Source organism: Carcharhinus amblyrhynchos, unplaced genomic scaffold (genome assembly GCF_965287045.1).
Source record: "Carcharhinus amblyrhynchos unplaced genomic scaffold, sCarAmb.v2.hapA scaffold_92, whole genome shotgun sequence".
NCBI lineage: Eukaryota > Metazoa > Chordata > Chondrichthyes > Carcharhiniformes > Carcharhinidae > Carcharhinus > Carcharhinus amblyrhynchos.
The window spans coordinates 305,851-319,526 of record NW_027649832.1 but is presented as its reverse complement, the minus strand read 5'-3'; the positions used below and the strand labels follow the sequence as shown (position 1 = coordinate 319,526).

The 13,676-nt window shown below is 48.1% G+C and overlaps 1 protein-coding gene across 1 annotated transcript; it reads left to right on the top strand.

The window, feature by feature from the left end:
- The first annotated feature begins 10,528 nt into the window (after positions 1-10,528).
- Positions 10,529-13,283, top strand: LOC145338062 (putative G-protein coupled receptor 139). The gene is made up of 2 exons (XM_080182847.1): positions 10,529-10,634; positions 12,385-13,283. The coding sequence occupies exons 1-2, from the start codon at positions 10,529-10,531 to the stop codon at positions 13,281-13,283; spliced, it is 1,005 nt and encodes a 334-aa protein (XP_080038973.1).
- Positions 13,284-13,676: the final 393 nt, after the last annotated feature.

The window sequence follows — 13,676 nt, the reverse complement described above, 5'->3', positions numbered from 1 at the left end:
CTGCAATCTCATCTCTTGCCTCCCAAAGAATCCTAAGATATATCCCATCTGGCCCAGGGAACTTATCGACCCTCAGGTTTTTCAAAATTGCTAATACATCTTCTTTCAGAACATCTACCTCTTCTAGCCTATCAGCCTGTATCACACTCTCATCCTTAAAAACATGGCCTCCCTCCTTGGTAAACACTGCAGAAAAGTATTCATTCATCACCTCTCCTATCTCTTCTGACTCCATGCACAAGTTCCCACTACTATCCTTGAACAGCCCTAACCTCACCCTGGTCATTCTTTTATTTCTCACATAAGAGTATCTGACCCATCAAGGACATCTCATGCCCTCTCCTTGCTCTCCTAAGGCCTCTTTTTAGCTCATACCTTGCTACCTTGTAACCCTCAAGCAACCCAACTGAACCTTGTTTTTCATCCTTATATACACTTCTTTTTCCCTCCTGACGAGAAATTCAACCTCTTTTGTGAACCATGGTTCCCTCACTCGGCCATTTCCTCCCTGCCTGACTGGGACATACCTATCAAGGGCATGCAGTATTTGTTCCTTGAACAAGCTCCACTTTTCATTTGTGCCTTTCCCTGACAGTTTCTGTTCCCATATCATGATCCCTAATTCTTGCCTAATCGCATCAGAATGACCCCTCCCTCAATTATAAACCTTGACCTGCCGTATGGCCCTATCCCTCTCCATTGCAATATTGAAAAACACCAAATTGTGGTCACTATCTCCAATGTACTCTCCCGCAAACAAATCTAACACTTGGCCCAGTTCATTACCCAGTACCAAATCCAATGTGGCCCCACCTCTTGTCAGCCTATTCACATATTGTGTCAGGAAACCCTCCTGCACACACTGTACAAAAACTGCCCCATCTGAACTATTCAACCTATAAAGGTTCCAATCAATATTTGGAAAGTTAAAGTCACCCATGATAACTACCTTGTGACCTCCACACCTTATCCATAATCTGCTTTGCAAGTTCCTCCTCCGCATCTCTGTTACTATTTGGGAGCCTATAGAAAACTCCTAACAACATGACCAATCCTTTTCTAACTTCAGCCCATATTACCTCAGTAGGCAGATCCTCTTCAAACTGCCTTTCAGCAGCCGTTAAACTATCCTGGATTAACAATGCTACTCTTCCACCTCTTTTACCACCTTCCCTACTCTTACAGAAATCCTATACCCCAGAACTTCCAACAACCATTCCTGTCCCTGTTCTAACCATGTCTCTGTAATGGCCCTAACACTGTAGTCCCAAGTACCAATCCATGCTCCAAGTTCACCTACCTTATTCCGGATGCTCCTTGCATTGAAGTAGATATTTCTTCCTTCTTAACCTGGGTGTCATCACCAATAACATACTGAATGTATGTAATTGTGTAGAAATCATAATCCCACTAATACTTAAAAATCATAAAGAAAACGTAATATCGTCTCACATAGGCCATCAAATAGCTGTCTGGCAATACATATTCTTATAAACCAGCGGAGCACTTAGTCATAGGGACATCTCCTTGTCCTCTTGGATCGATGCCACTGCTGCTGTCCTCATCATTGACTTTGTTGCCAAAGAACAGCAATATTTGAACCCTTGCACAATTATAATGATCATTGGAATGAAAATGGAGTAAAATACTATCCCTTGCACTATACTTGTCCCAAGTGATCTCATCCAGTCAGTTCTGCAGCTCCTCAGAAAAGAAGATGTTGGTTCTTTAAGTTTCTCGAAGTCCTTCTGAATGTGCGCAGCCAAATTAATTATGTTCTCTGAAGTGTCTGGTAAGTATGTGCAACATTTTGTTCCAATTAAAGCACATCTTCCACCCTTAGCTGCCAATATGAACTCAAATGCCCACATGTTTTGTCGCACAACTGCCTGCATGGCAACCATCTCATTACTGATCTTCAATAAGTGCCATTGAGTGTTAGGTAAGTGTGCTTCCCCTGAAGCAATATCAAATAATGCAAGATTGATTACGATTGGTGGATCCAGACCAATTTGGTTGGTTATATCGACCGAATGTTGACACTTGTTCATGCCCCAATCTCTTCCAGCGCCTCTTCTATTCTCAATACACAATATATCTTGCAGTTTCCGTTCTGCTTCATTTAAAGTGAGGCTGGATGTGGGACTGGATGTATTAAAAATAGGTGAATACCTGTTCATGTCACCTGGCCCACCTGCACAGGATCAATTTGTATAAAAGTCTACTCTATCACAAGCCCCAGGAAAACCTACTGCTATTCCTCATGATCCCAAAAAGACTGAGTAAGCTGATCCCACACAATTAAATCTGCCCATGATAAAGCTACTGGGTGTAAAGGAATCTGGGAGCACATCCAACATTTAGATATATGAGCAGTTTCAGCATAGTGTATGCCATATACAAATAAGTATTAGTATGCAGTTCATGATGGACTGTCTGTATAAAACATAACAAACTCAACAGTAAAAGAGCAGGAAAGTTTAAAAAGCCTTTCAACAATTCTTAATTGATCATATTAATATTCTCTTTGTAAATTTCCCAGCTGCTTGTTAATATTAAAAAAGATAAACATTCATTTACAGAACCGTGCTATAGGGCAGTATTGTACCATTTTATGTCTTGAGTGCTGTGTGGACTTGAAACTGCGAGAGTTTCAGATCCATCTTTGGGCGTGTTTTTAGGCCGCCCCTACATACTCTGCCTGCAAAATTTTGAGCAAGTCTGATTCTCGCTGCAGAAGTCTGTGGGTGGGGCTTAACTCGCCCAAAACCCTGCAGCTCCGATCGGAGCCTCCAACTGCACACGCGCAAAAGGAAATAATGCTGTTCCTCTCCCACATCCCTCCCGGGCCGGATAATGCCTCCCCCTGGGCCCCACAGAGATTGCCCCCCACATTACTGACCCACTTAACCCCCCACCACCCCACTGCCCAGACAGATCACGCATTCCCCCCCACCACCGATTGCAGGCACAATGGCAGCACTCCCCACCCCCTCCCTCCCGCCACTCTTTCCCCCACCCAGCACCCACCTACACGTGGCCCCCATCTCCCCCTGACTCCAATGGCTATCTGACACCTCCCTTTCTCTCTCCTGCGCCCAATCATAACAGAAGCACAGATCCATCCCCCACAACCACCACACCGCTCCCCCACCTCCATCAGCACCCCTGCAAGTGTGCACTTGCCTTCCCCTCAATGCTAACAAGCAAACTGCATTTAACTTGCTGGAATCCTCTCTCAACTGTCTGCGCTTGACCTGCCCTAATGAGAGGCAGCTCCATTAAAACCCCAAGGATGGACAAGAAGTGCAGGAAGAAGTAGAAAAGTAGCCAGTGCCCAGATTCAGTAAGCACGACCTCAGCAGGTTACTGGATGTTGCAGAGGGAAACCCTTTTCCCCTCGGCAGGACGCAGACCCAGGGGAGGTGGCTGCCTGGGAGGCAATAGCCGCCTCGGTCAGTGCCGTGGCACTGGCCCCCAGAACAGCAAAGCAGCGTTGCAAGATCAATGACCTCATCCAGGCAGAAGGGGAAGCGCTTAACCCCCATCTACCATCTTCGCCCCCAAAGCAGCCAGATCCTCCCACCTTGCATGCTTCCAGCCCCTGACACCAAGCACCATCTTCCTCCTCCCCAAGAGTATCACTGGGCTTGCCTTCTGAGGGCCACACCCTGACACTTTCAGGAATCGTGCCAACATTTTTTTCATGGCTCCTTCTGTCCCCACAGGAGACAGAACTCCATTGCTGTCGGGAGAGGGAACAGACAGGGCCTGGTGACCCTGACCTCAGGGTCCTCACCTTTTTTGAACAGTGGGCCTGGAGCCGGCCAGAGAGGATGACATCTGAGCTGTCAGCCACAGCGTGGTCGGGCTGGATCGAGAAGTGAGCGCCTGTCAATCCTCCACTCAATTTGAGTCAATTACTAGGAGTCATAGGTTTAAGGTACGAGGGGCAAAATTTAAACAAGATGTACAAAGCATGTTTATTTACACAGAGTGTGGTGGGGTATCTGGAACTCTCTGCCGGGGGAGGTCGTGGAAGCAGGTACAATAGTGAACTTTTAAGAGGCAAGTGCATGAATGGATGGGAATAGAAGGATATGGTCCCAGGAAGGGTAGGGGGCTACAATTCAGATGAGCAGCATGGTCGCTGCAAACTCAGAGGGCCGAAGGGCCTGTTCCTGTGCTGGAATTTTCTTTGTACTTTGTTCTATGTTCGATGGAGAAATGTCAAGTAACTTTCTGGCACCCCAGATTCCTTTGTGTCCTTTGCGCTTAACCTTGTGTCCTGTGTTGCAAGAGCAGATCTGGAAGCAGCAGGACCATCCGGAATCGAGGCCCCCGCTGCAGTTCCCGCCCATCCTGAGACTGACAGCTCTAAAGACTCTTCAGAGGAAGTGGGTGAAGGGACCTCCGAGGGTGGCACCTTTTTGGCATCAGCTTCCACCTCCCAACTCACCATCCCAGGTATTCTCACATCGGTGGCTCCAGCTAGTGGTGAGGGACCTGGGTCAATCTCTGGCGAGCACGACATATCTGCTAATATACATTGGGTGGAGGAGGGAATGTCTGGGGCCTCTGGCACGCGGGGGCCTGCCGGAGGCGAGGACTCAGATGGCCCCAGGCTACATGCTAGGCCTCTGGCATCACTTCTTCCTCAGCTGTTGGAGATGCAGCAACAGATCCAGGGAATGCAGGAAGGGCTGACGGCCACACTGGACCCACTGCAAGGCTGTTGGAAGGAATCTCAAAGCTTTCAGGTGGACCAGCCTGTCTTGCATGGTTCCCAGACCAAAAACTGTAAGGGTAGCGCCCATGGTGGAAAGCCTGGGGCAGGGGATCCTCACCATGATGGCAAGTTACAATGGCTGAGTCACAGAGGGCCCACATCTGAGGACTTCAACAAGCTTATTGAGAATCTGCGGCCCATGGCTGAGAGTCTCGAGAGCTTGCAGTAGACCTAGCGCGACAGCGCTGAGACACAGCGGGCTATGGTAGCAGCCCTTGAGAACGCAGTCACAGAGGGTCATGGCTGAGGGACAGCAGAGCTTGGCCCAGACTCAGACGGCACTTGCCCATGCCGTTGATAAGTGGCCCCCGACTCAGGTGGCCATCGCCGAGGGCTCGGCCACCATGGAGAAGACACAGGTGGTCATCCAGGATTGGCAGGATCGGGTAATGCCAGAGCTTCTGGAGCTCACTGCAGAAGCACTATCGTCACATGGAGTGAGCCAGGGGACCCACAAGAACCCCAAGGAAGAGGAAGGGCTCGAGTTCATGCCCGGGCCTTCCGGCCAGGAGACTGTAGCTGTGGTCACACCTTCTGACTCCTCACTTCCTGACACTGGGGCATCTCAGGGGCAGCAGGATAAAGAAGGTGTCATGGATATGTCTCAGACACTTGGAATCCGGTCAGGACTCTTAAGATCCAAGCCCTCCTGAGGACACTGGCCAAGCGCATCACAGGCCATGGGGTGAGTAGGCAGCTGGCCCCCTCCACCTCCAAAGTCCATTCTGGGGATACACGAAGATGCAGTGGTAGGTCATGTAAGTTTAGGAAGATGTTGTTCCATTAAGAAGGCACAGGTGGAGGGCTGCACTAGTTCGATAGATTTTTAAGCACCCTAACTTCTTCTGTTCACAAATTTTTATGTTGAAACTTATTTAGACACATCTATTGTAAACAAGAAGTTTTTTTTCACCACCAACCTCTAGCTAATTTGTCTCAGAGTTGCCTCGAACAGGAATGGGGTTACCACGATGGTTTCCGGAGGGGTGCTTCATGTTGATGTCAGTTGGGGGAGGCTCCTCAACGCTGTGTCACTGAGAAAATAAAGGCATTGGTTCACCAGAACCCACGAACCATTCCCTCCTCTCCCCCACCCCATCCACCCCAGGGCTCTGTAGGGGGTTTTCAGATCCCTTACCCACTACACAGACATGGGCCCAGGTGCCAGCGTACATGCGGAACTCAGCTAGATTCAGACTCATTTGCGCCAGGACATCATCACAATGGTGCTTACTGAGTCGTCTTCACCTTCCTGCCTGCCAAAGAAACTCACTGACACAGCGTACCGAAGCCCACTACCCTTGTTTTGCAATGTTGCAGGAGATAGTAGAAGGAATGGAACCCACATGCAGAAACACAGGCCCCTAGTGAGCAAAGTGCCTGGTGAGTATGGCCTCATAGAATCATAGAAACCCTACAGTGCAGAAGGAGGCCATTTGGCCCATTGAGTCTGCACCAACCGCAATCCCACCCAGGCCCTACCTCCTTATCCCTATACATTTACCCACTAATCCCTCTAACCTATGCATCTCAGGACACTAAGGGGCAATTTTTAGCATGGCTAATCAACCTAACCCACACATCTTTGGACTGTGGGAGGAAACCCACGCAGACATGAGGAGAATGTGCAAACTCCACACAGACAGTGAACCAAGCTGGGAATCGAACCCGGGTCCTTGGTGCTGTGAAGCAGCAGCGCTAACCACTGTGCTACCGTGCCGCCCTCTCTTTCCTCACATGCCTGATTCTTGCTGCCAGCCCTCCAGCACCTCGGTAGTGTTGCTTGGCATTGTCCTCCTCCTCCTCCTCCTCCTCTTGTTGGGTGGCCTTCTCCCCAGCTATGCCTGGCTGGTCAGCCTCCACGTCTTCCTCCTCCTCCTCCAAAAGGTCTCTTCACTGCTACGCCAGGTTGTGAAGGGCACAGTGCACCACCACAATGTGGGAGGAAATCAGGGGGCTGTATTGTAGGGCCCCGACAGGTTGGTCCAAACACCTGAACTGCATTTTCAGGAGCCCCATGCACCTCCCCACTATCGAGCGGGTGGCAACGTGGGCCTCAACCTCAATATCACTGTTAGCCACTCGGCCAATCTTTGCATCATCGGCATACTGACCCTATCCTCCACAAAGTCGTTTATATTAATGATGAACAATAGGGGGGCCAGCACAGATCTCTGTGATACGCCACTGGCCTCAAGTCACTAAAACAACTGTCTGTCATCACCCTTTGTTTCCTACCACTAAGCCAATTATGAATCCATCTTGTCAGGTCACCCTGTATCCCACGTGCATTGGCCTTCATAATAAGTCTCCCATGTGGGATTTTGTCAAAGGCTTTGCTGAACTCCATGTAAACTACATCAACCGCACTACCCTCATCCACATACTTGGTTACCTGCTCAAGAAGTTCAATCAAATTTGTTAGGCATGACCTCCCTCTGACAAAACCATGCTGACCATCCCTGATCAAACCATGCCTCTTCAAAAGAAGATAGATTCTCTCCTTCAGAATCATCTCCAGGAGTTTCCCAACATGAGACTCACCGTCTGTAGTTCCCTGTCTTGTCTCTACAACTTTCTTAAATAGTGGGACTACAGTAGCTGTTCTCCAGTCCTCTTGGGTGTGGAGATGCCAGCGTTGGAATGACGTAAGCATAGTAAGAACTCTCACAACATCAGGTTAAAGTCCAACAGGTTTAGTTTGTAGCACAAGCTTTCGGAGTGTCACTCCTCCTTCAGTACTCACCTGAAGAAGAAGTGACACTCTAAAAGCTTGTGCTAACAATAAAACCTGTTGGACTTTAACCTGGTATTGTGAGACTACTTACTGTGTCCCTTTGGTGGTCAGGGAGGAATTAAAAATTTTAGTCAGAGCATCTGCTATTTCCTCCCTTGCCTCCCACAATAGCCTTGGATACAATTCATCTGGACCTGGCAATCTGTCCACCTTTAAGCACACCAATACCTTCAATGCCTTGCCACTCCCTGTGATAATTTTCTCGAGGGCCTCAGAGTCCCTCTCCCTGAGTTCCATAACTATCTCCTCATTTTTGCTAAAGGAGTTATAGTTTCACCCGAGTCCAGAGTACAGAAGATTCTTTCAGGTGGTTTTCTGACAGAATCCCCGGTCCTGGTCCCTGGGACTTGGTTGCAGGTCGAGTTCACTGGAGGTGCAGAAAATGCTTCTTGTGTCCTAGGGAGAGATGGATGTTGAAGGGAGTCTGCTGGACTGGAGTCCTGTTTGAAGGCTAAACAGCAACTGAAGATAAAATTCTAAAGCTGTTCCATAAATGAAACTCAAACAGTTCAAGTCTTGGTGATGCTGTCGGGCAGTTTCAGGTCAAGATAGTCAGCTAATGAGAGCACTTGTTAAAACTCGTTGTATTTTGAGCAGGTATCGGCAGAACCATTATGACAAAGTTTGGGCGCGCTGCTGGGAGACACCAGCAGCCGCTATTTTGCGGGCTTCTTGCTGGGCATCACGGCCTCAGTGAGTCTCGAGACTAAGATTCCAGTGTAATCAGCTCCACATCGGAAACTGGCACAGAACCAACTACAATATGGAAATCACAAACAAACAACAAAAGAACAAAGAACAGTACAGCACAGGAAACAGGCCCTTCGGCCCTGCAAGCCTGTGCTGCTCATTGGTCCAACTAGACCATTCGTTTGTATGCCTCCATTCCCACTTTGCTCATGTGACTATCCAGATAAGACTTAAACGATGCCATCGTGTCTGCCTCCACCATCCTACTTGGCAGTGCATTCCAGGCCCCCACCACCCTCTGTGTAAAAAACGTCCTTCTGATATCTGAGTTATACCTCGCCCCTCTCACCTTTAGCCCGTGACCCCATCTGCATTTGATTAGGGGGTCCGGGACTGAAGTCTCTGCCCGGTTGTGTCTTTCCCCATGTCAGGAGTGCTTCACTCCAGTGAGATTTACGCCTGCTCCCCACTAATGGGGAACAGGTAGCTCCACCCCACTGGAGGGAATAGAGGCCATTGAGGCTTCCCCTCCAGAAGGTCAGGGGAAAGAGAGTACCCCCTTGGAAAGTGGCCCTCTTCGTAGGGTGGGTGATAGGTGGGGGTGTGGGGGACCCGCTGCCATTCTGCACTTGGGATGACTGAGAGAGGGAGGGAAGAAGGAAGTGGTCAGGGTTGGCCAATGTGGTGGGGGGGGGATCAGGGCTTGTTGCGGGAGGGGTGTTGAGGCAGTCATGGAGGTCTGTACTTTGTGGGGCAGTGTGTTGGGGGAGGGGTGTTCAGGAGATTGGGGCTGTCCAGGTAAGGGGTCGAGGAGATTGGGGCTGGCCTGGGGATGTGTGGGAGGCCAGCGTTCAGAGGTGGGGAGGTCAGAAGGCCAGCAATGGGGGTTTGCGCGATAGACCAGCAATCTGGAGGCCAACAACGCAGAGCTAGTGTGAATGCACCGATCTCTGTGCTGACAGATTGGCACATGCGCTGTGGCCCACACAGCGCTATACTGCTGGCCTCTTGGGCGGGATGGGCCCCACCCCCTTCTTTCCAGTGTGAACCATGTAAGGGCATTCTGTGATACATGGTGCGTTAGAAAATCACTCTGGAAATCATGCTAAATACAACTAACGGGAATTATTCCTCTTTTCCCACATATTAGGAACTTTGAATTTTTTGGGAGAATCCCTGCCATGGAGTCACAACTAGCTCTGTCTTTGCCATGGCTGGCTGGTACAGATGTGCCATCTGCAAATCAATAATGTTGGATTGGCTGAAATGTTTGTAAGACGCAAACAGTGTTATCGTCCTGGGCTGGGATGTACTCATAGAAATTCATAGAATCCTGCAGTGCTGAAGGAGGCCATTCAGCCCATCGAGTCTGCACCGACCACAATCCCTCCCACGCCCTACCCCTGTAACTCCATGCATTTACCCTGCTCGTTCCCCTGACACTAAGGGGCGATTTAGCATGGCCAATCCACCTAACCCGCACGTCTTTGGGCTGTGGGAGGAAACCGGAGCACCTGGAGGGAACCCAAGCAGAAACAGGGAGAATGAGCAAACTCCACACAGACAGTGACCCAAGCTGGTAATCAGGCCCAGGTCCCTGGTGCTGTGTGGCAGCAGTGCGAACCACCGTGCCACCCCAGTACTGTCCTGCATTCATTTTCAAGCTGCTCAAAAACCTCAATCATGTGGTTAACTTCAGCTATTTTATTAGTCCAACCATTCTTAAATTTAAATATATTTAAAATTAAACCATAAAGTAGCTAGACTGACTTAGATCGATATATTTTCAGGCCTGTCTTCTGGATGGGACACTTACAGGCCTACAGCCCTCTACAGCCATGCAGTCGTAAACAATGTCAGCCAGTCCACTTCTTTCATCCATCTTTTCTTCTTGAAGTCCTATTATGTCCCAGCCAGGCCAGGTTAATGCTTTACTTTGTGATGTTGAAAATATTGCAATGGAAGGAGTTAACTGAGCTCTGTTTGTTCAGTGACTATAATTAATGTCTCCGTGGCTCTTAATTGGAGGATTGCCTGCTTCTACTAATATGGGAATTCTCTCAATGTATTATCCAGAGTGTCAGCAGGAGTATCACTGCCATCAGTGACAGGGATCCGCAGCTCCGGAGACAGGGAGAGATCAGAATCCGAGGAGACTCAATTGGAATATTCCAACAATGGATCAGAGTCTGAAAACAATGGATTGGAATGTTACATCAATGAGAAGGGATCTATCCTATTGGCTTTATATGATGTCTGTGGATTCGCAATGGAACACATTGCAAAATCGGATCCAATATGGACTGAAGATTATTCAGCACTTTTACTATCCTATCCTGGCTATTGTTGGCATCCCTCGTAAGTCTCTCTAACCATCTGTCACTTCTTTAACTGTTTATGTCATGTAGTCTTCCATTTTTGTGCTTTTATTGATCCTGCCAATCTTGTAAAAGGATCAATCCAACATGAAACATTAACTCTGTTTCACTCTGCAGATCTGCTGCAATCCTCCAGTATTTTCTGATGCTATTGTACAAGACACCAGTTAGACCTCAGCTGGAATGTTCTGTAACATTCTGAGCACCATACTATAGGAAGGATGTGAACAAATTAGAGAGGGTGCAGAAGAGAGTTACAAGAACGGTTCCAGGGTTGAGCATGTTCAGTTATGAAAATAGACTGGAGAGGTTGGGACTGCTCTCCTTGGAGAGAAGAAGCTAACAAAAGACAATGTCACAAAACGGTGAGCTTGGCCACGCTAAGTTCACTGGAGAGGCGCTGTGTTGTGATTTCACTGCAGATCCAAGCAGTCGCAACCAGCAATGTAGTTCCACCGGGCTCTGGCTTTATTCCATTGCCTGAAATTATTGCCCAGGAGTGATCCAGGTGAAATTAGGAGGGAGAGAGAAGAGCAAGGGGTGCAGCAGCTGCGGTGATCTTTCGTGTGGGGGTGGAGCTGGGTGAGGGGTGGAGGAGATGCTGTATGGACTACAATTAAAACTGCATCAAATAACTCATTTCAAAGTGTTAGCATCTCTCCCTCTGATTGAGATAAATACACAGCTCAAGAGACAGACCTTCCAATCACGTCATTAACATGGTGCAGAGATTTCTGCATCACTTGGGTGGCACTGAGAGTATCTTCTGGGGGCTAAAATTTCCTCCAACAGTCCAAAGATGTGCGGGCTAGGATGATTGGCCATGCTGAATTGCCCCTTAATGTCAGGGGGATCATCAGGGTAAGTGTGAAGTGTTACAGGAATAGGTCCTCGGTGGGATTGTGGTTGGTGCAGACTCAATGGGCTGAATGGCCTCCTTCTGTACTGTAGGGATTCTGTGATTTTTTTTTCACTTTGGACTCTCACTGTATCTGGGACAGCAAGTTGTTGTTGTAGCTCGTGGAAAATGATGGGGTTAAACAGTATCAGATGGTCAATAGTATTGCCTTCTGGCCAGAGATTCTGGCACCTGAAACATCATCATCACCAGGGGTGTTTAGACTCATAGAATCCCTACAGTACAGAAGGAGGACATTCAGCCCATTGAGCCTGCACCGTCAACAATCCCACACTATTCCCATGACTCCACATATTTAGCCTGCTGATCCCCCCGAAACTCGGGTCAATTTAGCATGGCCTATCCACCTAACCTGCACATCTTTGGAATGAGGCAGGAAAGCAGGGCACCCAGACGAAACCCATGCAGACATGGGGAGAATGTACAAACTCCACATAGACAGTGACCCAAGCCAGGAGTTGAACCCGTGTTCCTGGCCCTCTGAGGCAGCAGTTCTCACCACTGTGCAACTTTGATGCCCTCGCAATGTAATCATTTCAAAAGAAATGTAATTGTGTTTCAGTTCGGGAGGAATAGGAAGCAGGGGTGGGTGATAATCAACACTTAGTTGAACAATTTCAATAACATCACATGCGCCATTTAAGCACTCCCATATTCCACCTTATTACAGATTTGTTCTTTCAGTTGTTCTTTCAAGTACATTCATGGAATAAATCAGTGGGAGAGGAACACAATTGAGGATCTCAGTTAAACCTCAATGAAACTGCTACCTTTACTTCCAGCCTGATGTTTGATTTTCCTCTCCTCACAGTTAACTTAGTGACGATTATGATCCTCTCCCGGGGAAAGTGCGGTCTCTCCAAATCTGTCACTCACTACCTGGTTGCCATGGCAGCAGCTGATCTACTGGTCATTATCGTTGACTTGATATTGAGACACATTTCAATTACTTTTGATGACCAGTTTTATTTCTGGCGATCCATCCCCATCTGTAATATCCACGCCGTCCTGCTCTATGCAGTTACTGACTGCTCTGTCTATTTCACTGTCACTTTCACCTTTGATCGATTTGTTGCCATTTGCTGCCAGAAGCTGAAAAGTAAATACTGCAGTGAGAAAACGGCAACTGTGGTCCTGGGAACGGTGACTGTGCTGAGCTGCTTAAAGAATATTTTCTGGTATTTTATGTTCCTGCCTCAGTATAGGTTGAGGATCAGTACTTGGTTTTGTGAAATGTCATTCTATGTTCAGGTATCTCAAATCTGGGGACCAATCGAGTTCCTCCATCACATTCTAAATCCAGCAGTCCCATTTGTCCTGATTCTGTTCCTCAACGGATTCACTGTCAGACACATTATAGTGAGCAGCAGAGTTCGCAAGAGACTACGGACTCACAGCAGTGAAGAGAGTTCCAGGGACCCAGAGATGGAGAGTCGCAGGAAATCCATAATTCTACTCTTTGTTATCTCGGGCAATTTCATCATCTTATGGGCACTGTTAATGTTTTATTTTATATGGTACCGAATGTCAGGTTTGGGATATCAATCTGTTTTTCTCCATCCTTTGATGCTTGAATTGGGTTTCATGCTGCAACTCTTGAGTTGCTGCACCAACACTTGCATTTATGCTGTGACCCAGACTAAGTTCAGAGAGGAGTTGAAGAGTATGCTGAAGTATCCCTTTATTCTAACTCTGAAATCCATTCATTGAGGAACAGAATTGAATCACTGAGTGATTCCAGAAATTTTACCATGTTATTTCCCATTTCCAGAAAGGTGTGTAGGAGGAGAGGGGGAGGGGGATTGTGCAGAGGGACGTTCCCGATCGTGATGATGGAAGAACCTGAGGCCATTCCTAATGGGATGGTGAGTTGGACACGTTGAGCAATCTGGTCAGATAGTATTTCCCATGAAAACCTGACATGCTTATAGTTATTGAATTTACTGGACACTTGACACAAACAGATCATCAGAGAGGGCAACCGTGGGACCAACCTCACTGGAGCCCAGAATATCCAGCCACCTTGGAAGCATTCAATGCTGTGGCTGCAAGAGCAAATCAGACGATGAGAATCCACTGCTTCGCTCCCCATTGTCCACAATC